The sequence below is a fragment of the Neoarius graeffei genome, chromosome 1 (assembly GCF_027579695.1).
Source record: "Neoarius graeffei isolate fNeoGra1 chromosome 1, fNeoGra1.pri, whole genome shotgun sequence".
Lineage (NCBI taxonomy): Eukaryota > Metazoa > Chordata > Actinopteri > Siluriformes > Ariidae > Neoarius > Neoarius graeffei.
This window is the reverse complement of record NC_083569.1, coordinates 86292712-86304824: the sequence shown is the minus strand read 5'-3', so window position 1 is coordinate 86304824 and position 12113 is coordinate 86292712. Positions and strand designations below refer to the sequence as shown.

Sequence of the window (12113 nt, the reverse complement as noted above, 5' to 3'; positions counted from 1 at the left end):
AGGCACCGTTTGCACACAGGTGTCGAAGGAGACCCCGCCTCTCCACTATCACAGTCCCAAAAAGCTAAATTTCATAATTTGTGAAATATTACTGTGCTGTTTCAAATGTCAAATTTACTGGTAACTAGAGCAAACAGTGTATATCAAAGGAGAACTGAAGGCAAAAAAAAAAATTTTTTTATCATCAAAATTCTATTTCTCCCATTTTATTAAATATCAGAATGCATTTCTGATCGCTATTCTGTCACTGCTATAGCAAGTTATGGGTGTTTTGAAATGCGCTCTGTAATATCAGTCCATATGTCCAAGCGATGGGCGTAAACGAGATTCGTTGAGACCTGTGCGAGACATCGTAGCACAGAAGTAAAACGTACAGCGGAAATCAAAGTGACCGACATCTGCCAACATTGTCAAGACGTGCGCACCCTCTTTCGAATGCTGACGTAATCAATCTGGAAGTTTTGTTTGTTTTGATAGCAGTCAGGAAAGTTTGAAAAAAGTAGGCAGTAATCATCATTTAAACTCGTTTTTGTGCAATACTTCGTTTGGGAAAACAGTTTTCAAAATGGCGGCACTGACACCTGGTTGACACTTCACATTTTGAAGTCTCGTGAAGATAAGCGACACCTGCCGTGGACCAAACGAACTAAATTCAGCATGGCTAAAAACCGAATAGGCCAATAAGTATATAAATATTTAATTATAATAAATTATAATAAATATTTAATTGCAATTAGTTGCCAATACGAGTCACGATATAAGGTTACTAAAACCGAAAACACAATTGAACACGTTAATTAAGAAATAAAGTAAGTTTAAAAATGACTTCAGTTCTCCTTTAAGTAAATCCTGAAAGAACAATATCTTTACTGTGAAATTAAATTACCGTATTTTCCGGACTATACGTCGCTCCGGAGTTTAAGTCGCATCAGCCAAAAAATGCATTATGAAGACGAAAAAAAACACACATACGTCGCACTGGACTACAAGTCACACTTTTTTGAAGGGTTATTCTATCCATAGAATCTGTGATTCTATCTGATAAGCGGCGCGTGGTTACTGCGCGACTGCATTGTTTATTTAATAAACGAACAGCTGAGCAGTGATAACGCGCCCTTTGCCCTGTAAGTAGCCTCGTCTGATTATTTTAAATATCTACTACTATCTTTAATACTATCACTATCGTTATTACTAATAGCCTATATTATTATTATAACTAATATTAGTAGCCTATTACTGATTCATTAATCAGTTTGCTTTTAGAATATTTTTACCGGTAGGGCTTATTATCGCCCCATGGCTCTTTCATCTCTGTTATTAAAGCTGTAGTCATCATCGAGGAGTGTCATTCTTCATTTTTGTCGAATTTTATTTCATCAAATCAGAGGCCAAGTAAGCTATAGGTATATCATCTCCAAAGACAGGTACGGTAGTAAAAACAACCGTCTAGTGAAAAAAAACAAACAAACAACCGCTCAGAGAAAAAAACAGGCAGAAAGTGCGCCTGCCAGTTAACGTCATATCAGATAAAAACATTAAACGTTATTCAGACCATTAACACCATAACATCAGAGACGAAGAATAAAGTTCATCTTGGAAGGAGAGTTATTTTTAAAAATGCAAAACAAAATCATTTACAATAGCCCAGAGAAAAACTGGCTGAATATGTACCGTAACATCAAGTTATTCAATAGCCTATAGGCCTAAAATCATTACATAACTTATTTAAATAACTATAGGCCTATCATTAATAATAAAACACAGGTCAATCAAGTTTATCAAGCTGACGATTTCACTCCAAATCAGCAAATCCGTTGAATTCCTCATCCTCGGTGTCGCTTCTGAACAACTCTGCCAACTCCAGCGGCAGACGAAGTGCCGTTTCCTCTTCTGCGTGGCTGTCGTCAGACTCGGCATCAGCTCCAGTTATTCCAGCCTTTCGAAACCCCGACAGGATGGTTTCCGTTGTCACTGAAGCCCATGCTTTGTCAATCCACCCGATGACATCAAGGAAAGTTGCATGGCGCATCCTCCCGGTTGCCGTGAAGCTGTGTTCCCCATCAGTCATCCACTGCTCCCACAGTTGTCGCAGAACTGCCTTGAAGCTCCGGTTCACCGAGATGTCCAGTGGCTGGAGCACTTTTGTCAAGCCTCCAGGAATGATGGCAGGGATGGAGTTGAAAGCCTTCAATTTTTCTTTAAACTGTGGTGTGATGTGCGCCCGCATACTGTCCATCACAAGCAGGGCCTTGGGTGTTTTGAAGAACCCATCCGGACGCTTGGCATAGCACTTTGTCAGCCACACGTTCATCATGTCCTGGTCCATCCACCCCTTCTCATTCATGGCCAGGACAACTGAGGGGGGGCATTCAATTTTCGGCATCGTTTTGCGTTTGAAGATGACCATGGGAGGCAACTTCGTTCCGTCTCCACAGCATGCCAGCACCACTGTGAAGTGTGACTTCTCATGACCCGTTGTCCCTATGTTCACAGTCTTTACCCCCTTTTCTGCGACACTTCGGCCCATGGGGATGTCAAATGTAAGGGGGACTTCATCCATGTTGATGATATGGTCTGGTGTCACGTTGTGCTCAGCTACTTCATTTGTCAGAAACTCGCGGAAGTTATCGATTTTGACTTGGAAGTCGGCCGGCGGTTTTTGACACACGGTTGTCCGTGCTCAGATAGAGAGGCGGTTATGTTGCATAAAGCGGTAACACCAAGACGGACCCCCTGCAAAGTCCGCTATATCCATTGCCTTGGCAATTACCTGAGCATGGAGCCGTAACTACACAGTTTACAGGCCTCTCCCGGCAGCGCATTGTTCAAGGACCCATTTGTATACCTCCTCTTCTAAACGTGGCCATCTAGCCTTTAGCCCTCGGTTAGCTTTTTTTGTTTTCTTCATTCTCTTCAAATTATCCAACGCTTTTCTCCAGTCCCTACCAAGTTTTTCACTGCATCCAAACTTTCGTTCAGCTGCCCTATTACCATTTTCGGCTGCATATTTAATTACTTGCAGCTTGAATTCAGCAGTATATGATTTTCTTTTTGGGGGCATATTTCTGTTCAGTCGTTGTTGTAATGCTAATTTGTTTTGTTGTCAGTTGTAACTAGTGGTGTGTCGTTCACGAACGAACCGTTCTTTTTGAACAAGTCTTCGAAGTGAACGACTAGAACTAGTTCGTGCTGCCTCTCGTTCTTGGTCGTTCGCGAATCAGCAGTCTCTGCTCGCTGGCAGCAGGGCGGTCGCTGAATCTCGGTCATTGGCGAATCAGCAGGATCTGTTCAGTAGCAGAAGGGCGTCCAACTTGCATTTTGATCTGTGCAGAGCAGCGCCACTTTACTTCTTTAAGGGCTATCTGAGCCCTATTATCAGAGCATTGACACATGCCAGGTCTTTAGTTTACAATTTAGAGCTCTCACTCAGCAATACATTTCAGTTCACAGCGAACGAGCTCAGCAGTTCGCAAACGAACGAACAGCCAGCCTGTTTATTCTCTGAAATGAGTGTTGCTGTTAAATAACGTGGGTGCAATCAGTTAATTATTGATATTAAGTGATCACTCATTAAATCAGTCTCATTAAATTTTGAAGGTCAATAATTAAAATGAATCAATCCCATTGAATCGTTTAATTTGACTCGTTTGAATTGAACCATACCATAGAATCAGTCTCATTTGAAGTGAGTCATTCAATGAATCGTTCAATGAATCATTTAGTGAATCATACCATTAATCCTGGTGCTTAATAATAAATTACCAAACAGCTAAATTATGGTACATTTCCAAATTATTACGATCACTTACCATATTACATAACATATGCACCCTTTTTGAATTCTTTGAGAAGATTGGGGACTTCAGATATTGTTGATCACACAAATAAACAAAGTTTGTTTAATAAATGAATTTATTATATAAAGATAAAAAGATAAAAATAATAAATCAATATATACAAGCAGTGAGGTGTGTGTGGGTGTAGGACTTGACCATGTGTTTAGCCTCGTGTAGCTAACTACACGTGGTGGAGGCCTAGCTTGTTGGTAGCTAAACAAAAGAATGTTATCTAAACAGAACAAAGGATTAGCTCGGTGTTTAGCCTTGTGTTGCTAGTGTGAGTTTGCTAAAGGCCCTATGGCCTAGCTAAAGTGTGTTTGTTAGGCCTGGTGAGGCCTACTGAGCACGTGTTGCTAAAGACAAGGGTATTAGCCGTAGCTAACTAAAAGCTAGCTTGTGGATTTCTAGCTGAGGTGTGGTTTATCAGGCCTGATGGCCTGCTGAGCACATGGTAGGCCTTGATTAGCTTTGTGTTGCTAAGCAGACAAAAGGGAAGCTGTAGCTAACCCACTAGCTCATAACTATACTGAATCCACTGAAATCTTGAGATCAAGATGTATAATAAGAGAACTATATGTTAGTAGTAAAGAAAAGCATGCACAGCCTATCTATTAAAAAAAACAATTGAGAGAACATAGAACAAAATAAATCAACACGCTGCGTGTCTAACAGTGTAACAGATAAACCTGGGTTTAAATTCACACTATTTCAATAAAAGCAAATTCCTAAGACTATCATGCCCAAATGTCAAAATCTTACTTAATCCTGCCTTTAGCAAGATATGAAGAACTATTCGCCGGTGTAGTTTCGGGCCTCGCCGTGGGAGCACGTGAGCCGCTCGAGATGGAGGCGTAGAAAACTTTCTGGTCCAGCGGAGCACTTGGGTGGTTCCCGTGGAAAGCAGAGGATTCTTGGTCCGAACCTCAGCGTTCGTGAGGAAAAGTCTCTGATCAGAATAAGATGCACAGCGCTTTTGAGTTAAAAAGGATTCAATCGCTTCTTAACTTCTAACTGCCTGGGCTGCAGTCGTGACGTCACTTCTAATACAAGTAAACCGATTGTAACTCAGGTTGAGTTTAAAGATCGCGCGACTCTAGAGTTTACCTTTGCCAAGGGTAAGTAAGAAAATTGTGCTGAGTGATGGATCTTGCAAGAAAGAAGACGTCTTTTTGATGGAGAGCGCCTCTTTATACGTCCAGATTCATCGGAAGCCAGACGTGAGAGACAAAGATGGTGGAGGTTCCGCTTGGATTTATGCGTGCATGGCAGACTGACGTAGGTGATCCCGCCCACGCGTGACGTAGGTCACACGGAAGTTGCCTGGGAATTGTAGTTCTGACACAAGATGGCGGCATGATACCTACAATAAGCAATTTTTTTTTTTGCTTAATGGGTTTGAGAGAACAACTGCATAGCCGGCAGACCATGGCTCTACTAAAATAAATATAATAAATATAAAAACAGCTTTATTCTCATCTACATTTAATTAACTTTCAGAGCTTTGTTTATGTAGTCTTTTTCAGATAATGCTAGGATAATGTTTTTCTTCCATCTTTTTCTCAAGCACATTGTAATGTATGAAAATCTATTGTGGATGGCACCTCTGCCGCCTCTCGTTCACTCAAGATGAACTAAACTTCGGACGACAGCCATTGTTGTGCCGCTTTGGTGTGACGTCATCAAAATGAACGAGTGAAGGAACTGAACGAACGAATTTCTTTGCTGAACTGACCGACATGAACGAACTGGCGGAAATGAATCGCCATGTCCCACCAATAGTTGTAACGGTATTTTTTTTTCTTTCAGTGGTATTAATAGAGAACACGGCACATACTTGCATGCAAAGCTACATAGCGCCCTCTCGCGGTGAAAAAAAAACATATATACATTGCACCGGAGTGCAAGTCGCATGGCCAGCCGAACCATGAAAAAAGTGCGACTTGTAGTCCAAAAAATACGGTACATTAATACATATGTAACCGGCAGAATGGAGTAGCTGTAAGTGGGAGACTTTTACTTTGACGCTCAGAGAGCCTTTGAAATCTCGCGTTGGGTCCCAAAGTATTGTTTGGTCTCATTAGCGGGTTGCAGTACATGAGTTGTAGCATTCGCCAGGGCACCATCGTAAAGTTGGCTGGTGAGGTCTAGAAGTCTGTAGTTACACTACGAGTGAAACTTTTGAAGCTTCGAAATGTTACTCCAACAGTGAGGCGAAATTACTAGCCTTCAACGTGTATGGTTGTTGGTATAGCTGGTATCCGAGAGAAGCCAATAAGACGTATGTGGTGTGCCCTCGGTGGTTTGTGTGGTCAGATGCAAGCCGTACCAGCGGGGAAGTTGGGCCGGGAGCTGGAGTAAGCTAATTGGCGCGATGCCACCATAGCGCAGGACGGTGTACAGTGGTGGCAGAATGTTAATAGTCACTGTTTTGCTTTCATTTGTTTTATATTTTTATTATTTTGTTGTTTTTTTGGATAGTGCGGGTTTCCTTGGTTAGGAATTTCACTGAGTGCTCATCTAGCCTTGGCATATGTAACTGCTATATATACTACCCTGGGGTCAGGGAGCATAGAATTTGCTTTGTTTTTTTGTTTGTTTTGGGAGAATCCTCACTGGGTTTGTTGTGTTTTAACAAGAGTGATATATAGTGTGCAGTGCTTTGAATCCTCTTAAGTGTGTATGTGTTTTTTATCTGACTTTGGGTCATGTTGCTGTGAATTAATGGACTGATGTGAATTTAATAAGGGTGTAACCCAGGGGTCACCAAACTTTTTTCTCTGGGGGCCACATTGTCGTTCCTGACTGTGATGGGGGGCCGGGGTCGGGTCAGCTATATCACATAGAATTGTATGACCCAGACAAATATGACCACCAGCAGGCCTCATTGTGTAGTAGAGATTACTAGCCTGGCACGGCCATCCCCACTACTATATCCATACTACTATATCCCCACTACTATATCCCCACTACTATATCCCCACTACTATATCCCCACTACTATACCCACACTACTATATCCCCACTACTATATCCCCACTACTATACCCACACTACTATATCCCCACTACTATATCCCCACTACTATATCCCCACTACTATATCAACACTTGATTCCTGGCACATATTTGTTTATCTTTACTAGTGGTTTGCAAAAGTAGTAATTGAGTCTTCACACTTTGTTTTAATTTGAAATACCACAGATATTCCATTTATTTGTTTTCTAATAAAAATAACATCAAAGCTGTCAAGGTAAGAAACATCTGCCTAGTTGAGGTGATTGACACTGGCAAAGGTGAGTGGAAAATTATAAATTGTAGGTAGGCCTGTTGATATTATTAATAATATAAATAATAATTGTATGCAGCACTTAATAAAGGTCAAATAAATAGGCCTATAAAATAAATAAATTTTAAAAAACAGTGAAATTATAATAATATGAGCAATAGATCACAGCAGTTGTGCTGTGTCCTGCACATCATTGCTCTCATCCATGGCCAAAGCAAAAAACTCAAATTCTGACGCTTTCTCATTCAGCTGGTCATACACGTTGTCCCCCAAATCTTCGGTTCGCCTGGTCATAGTAGGTGCAGAGAGACTCACCGCGTCGAGCGCATCCTTCTTGTCGGGACACACCTCCTCGGCCACAGCAAGCATGCATACTTTAACAAAGTCCCCATCAGTAAACGGCTTTCCATGGGTAGCTAGTAGGTGAGCTACCTTATAGCTAGCTCGGACAGCAGCCTGGTTGATCTGGGTTTGGGGAAGGAATACATTCTGTTGTGCAGCCAGTCCGCATTTCATCCTCCGAATCCTGTCTTCTCTTGTTTGCCCTCGCAAACTAGCATACTCTTTGTGGCGGGTTTCGTAGTGACGACGCAGATTATATTCTTTGAAAACCGGCACACTTTCTTTACATACAAGACAAACTGCACGGTCCTTACACTCATAGTTCGAATTACGTGGGAGTCAGTGGGAGCTGAGCTCCCATTCCCTCAGGCTCCCATGAAAGAAGCAAACTTAATTTTCTGTGGAAGTCTCTCAAATACGTCATATATCACCATAATAAGCTTGAATAGCCTATATCACCATATAAATGTAAATAAAACTCATTTCATTTCCGATCACCATGCAGCCATAACTTTGTATTGAACGTGTTATTAAACCGCAACATGTACGGCTGTACTTCACCACCACACCACTATGCGCGCAAACTGAAATTTGCAGCCTGCGAAATCGAATGTGAAGTTAAGTCCGAAGAAGACTTGTCCTCTATCTCACAACGATCTTCCTTTGTTTAACAATATATATAATTATATATATAATTTGTTTAACTATATATATATATATATATATATATATATATATATATATATATATATATATATGCGCAACACTGTGTGTGCGTGCGTGCATGCGCGCGCCTGTGTGTGAAAGCTGTGCACTGCAGTGCGCAAAAGTGCGCTGGTCCAGGAGAGCGAGTATGCATTGCTTTTTTTTTTTTTTAAATAGAGACCCCCATAGGGTCAAATTTATAATTCGAACCCTGCTTACACTGAACGAAAAAATATTCGGTGGTCCACTGTTGTTTAAAAACTCTGCACTCTCTGTCAGCTTTTTGCTGACCGCTCGCCATTTTGCTGTCCTGAACACTGACAGTTCTCTGCGCATGCGCTGCCTGTCACTGCTTGATTGCGAGCATATGACGAAAATTCGGAAAATATGAATAGTTCATTTTATAACTAAATATCAATTTAATTGATAAAATAAACAAAATACAAGATGCAGACATGTTATTATTTGCCAAAAAGCAATTTTAAAAAATAGGCCATGACCACTTTTGGGGATTGCCTCATAGGGCCGGTTCAAGTGATGGGGGGCAGAGGGGCTGGGGGGCCGGTCAAAGGGGGGTGGCGGGCCGGATCTGGCCCGCGGGCCGTAGTTTGGTGACCCCTGGTGTAACCAGTGAGTGAAGACTTCTACCCTTCTTTGTGATTTTCTTTATCCTTGTACTCTAAGCCAAGTTGCATGTGTCTCGTGTTGGCCAACCAAATTATTGGCGTTGCTTTTATAATAAAAAGAGAATATTATAGATTAAAATTTTATATTTTTAAACCTATTTTTTAATAAAGAAGTTGTACTTTCTCAGCACTGTTTGGGTTCTGTGTGTCTTATTTTTTTAAATCGTTGTCTGCTAGTGAAGGGTCACACATAAGTGGAGGTGATGGGACGTGATCATTTCCACTGTTTGGGGAAATAAATGGAACAATAATAACGACTTTGTGTGTTTTTGTACACCAAGGCTTTTCCTGATTTTTAGGTAACCGCTTATATTTTAAGCAGACAGTGAAGGGTTTAAGTTAAATCTGAGTGTAGTTGTTCAGATGAAATGCTCCAACTCGCTACTGAACATTGTGTTTTTGGTGCCGTTATTTGGTTCGGAGAAGAAAAACAAATGGTACCTTTCTCCATTGTACCCACCCTTTTCAACACTTGGTGCACTTTATCCAGCAGAGGGTGCTGCAGATGTGGAGAACCGCTTGTTCTGCTGTTTTCAAACTGCGTGCGCATGCGTGAGCAGACTTTTGTCATACGTTTATTCCCCTGATGATCTCCATTTCTGACACAGCTATGTTGTGAATAACGATCTCTCTCTCTGTAGAACTCCCATAAGGTTCCTCCTCCATGGCTTATTGCGATGCAGAGATACGGTCCTCCCCCGTCCTACCCCAATCTCAAGATTCCTGGCCTCAACGCCCCTATTCCTGAGGTTAGTGTGTGGCAAATGCATCCAAACACCACCAGCTCCATGAAAGAAAAATGCTCTGGTTTCTGGAGACCACAGGTTCAGTCCTCGTCATGGAATATTTCCTGACTTGCACATTTAACCCCCCCCCCCCCCCCCCCCCCCCCCCCCCACACACACACACACACACTTAAATGAATTATCTAATCAACAACCAGTTCTGACTTGATTTGGGTGATTTTTAACACTCGGATGTGCAGGATATGGCCTACTGTAGGACTCGGAAACCTGCGCTGTAGACAAGATATTTTTTAGGTTTGTGTAAATGCATAATTGAGTCAAGTGCTGTGGGAATTTAGAGACAGAAATAACCAGAGATGAAGGCCGTTGAACAAGGAAATGCTTTTGAGACATTGTCAAGCTTACCCATCTGAGTACAAGGCTTCAAAGTGTGTTTAAAACATTTATTATAAATTATATGTAATGTATAAAAAAAATAGAGAGAGGATATTATACAGTTGCACGAAGATATGACGTTTGAGTGGTGAACATATTCACAAGAAGATAAACTTCATATCTTTGTGCCACTGTGTAATGTTCTTTATCAGTGGTTTTCAAAGTGGGGGCCGCCAGGGGGCGCTAGGGGGGCCTCAGAAAGTTGGAGGGACTATAACAAATTGCGGAAAAAAATATACTTTTTAAAAATATTATTAAATATATTGTAATTAGTTTTTTAATCATTATTATAAAATATCATTATTAATAATACATCATATCAAAATGTTGTTTGCCATGCTTATCTCTCCGATTGCCTGTGACGTTGCGGTTTGCGCCATTTATCAAGCTGCTTTGCTCCTCAAGCTAGCGTATTGCTAGCACAACATGGACAGGTTTTTGAAGAGACCGAAGGAACAAACCAACAGCCCTGCTGTGGAGGACACTGCTGCGAAAAAAACTAAGAAGTCCTGGCCAACTAAAATCCGAAAATATGACGCAGCATACATTAAAGGGATAGTTCGGGATTTTTGACATGAATCTATATGGTATCCCCGTCAGCAGTGTCGTGCATCCACACTGACTTACCCCCGACAGTGTTCTGTGAGCCTAGATATTGTACAGTGTTGGTCAGTGCACAAGTAGTTCCGGCAGGTTTCCTGGGGTCTGCAAAGTAACACGTTTTTCTTCTCAAAACAGCTCGTGTTCGAATGAGTGATTTATTAGCATAACAAAACCCTTGTAGTCCAAAAAGTCACACCTTGTAATTGCTTGGGGCTACTTTCTCTCAATAGCGATCAGTGCGCGCTGTCACTGTTAACAGTTGTGTGCGAGCTAGCCAACAACTTTCATTAGTTGTTCGACAGTGTTTAGCAGCAGCAAATTGCTTTCCTCCTCAGTATACAAGTGCGCTTCCATGGCAGGGAAAAAGAAACTACCACTGCTGCCTATGTAGTGCCCTATTTATACAAATAGGAGTCATTCAGGATTCAGCCATGTTTTTGCTTCGTGTCATGGCTGAATCCTGAATGACTCCTATTTGTATAAATAGGGCACTACATAGGCAGCAGTGGTAGTTTCTTTTTCCCTGCCATGGAAGCGCACTTGTATACTGAGGAGGAAAGCAATTTGCTGCTGCTAAACACTGTCGAACAACTAATGAAAGTTGTTGGCTAGCTCACACACAACTGTTAACAGTGACAGCGCGCACTGATCGCTATTGAGAGAAAGTAGCCCCAAGCAATTACAAGGTGTGACTTTTTGGACTACAAGGGTTTTGTTATGCTAATAAATCACTCATTCGAACACGAGCTGTTTTGAGAAGAAAAACGTGTTACTTTGCAGACCCCAGGAAACCTGCCGGAACTACTTGTGCACTGACCAACACTGTACAATATCTAGGCTCACAGAACACTGTCGGGGGTAAGTCAGTGTGGATGCACAACACTGCTGATGGGGATACCATATAGATTCATGTCAAAAATCCCGAACTATCCCTTTAAGTATGACTTTACAGCCATACAGAAAAATGGCCATGATTGCCCGAAACGCGTCCTCTGTCTGGAGACCCTGTCAAACGAGTGCTTAAAACCTTCGAAACTTCAGCGTCACTTGGTACAAAAACATCCGACAGATGCCGAAAAAACAGTAGATTTCTTCAGATGCAAAGAAGAGCATTTGGTCAGGCAATCTGCTGCATTCACCCAGCAAGCTACCGTACTGTCCCTGAGCAGGCCCTGAAGGCATCATTTTTAGCCTCGTACCACATTGCTCGTGCTAAACCTCACTCAATTGGAGAAGATTTGATTTTACCAGCCACCAAAGACATTGTCCGAGAATTGCTTGGTGAGGATGCTGCCAAAAAAATCGATGCTGTCCCACTCTCTGATAACACCATGAGCCGACGGATTGGTGACATGGCTCAAGACGTATCTGCTCAGCTGTTGGAGCAGGTGAAAGCCAGCGAATACTTCGCACTTCAGCTGGATGAGAGCACAGATTTATCCAATGAGGCCCAACTGCTTGTGTACATCAGA

At 41.8% G+C, this 12113-nt stretch overlaps 1 protein-coding gene across 1 annotated transcript in view; it reads left to right on the top strand.

The window, feature by feature from the left end:
* The window catches only part of LOC132885390 (splicing factor 3B subunit 2-like), a 92379-nt gene that overhangs the window by 67100 nt on the left and 13166 nt on the right, over window positions 1-12113 (top strand). The window contains exon 16 of the mRNA XM_060920038.1: window positions 9499-9606. Within this exon, the coding sequence (XP_060776021.1) occupies window positions 9499-9606 (108 nt within the window). The remainder of the gene's footprint in view (window positions 1-9498; window positions 9607-12113) is intronic.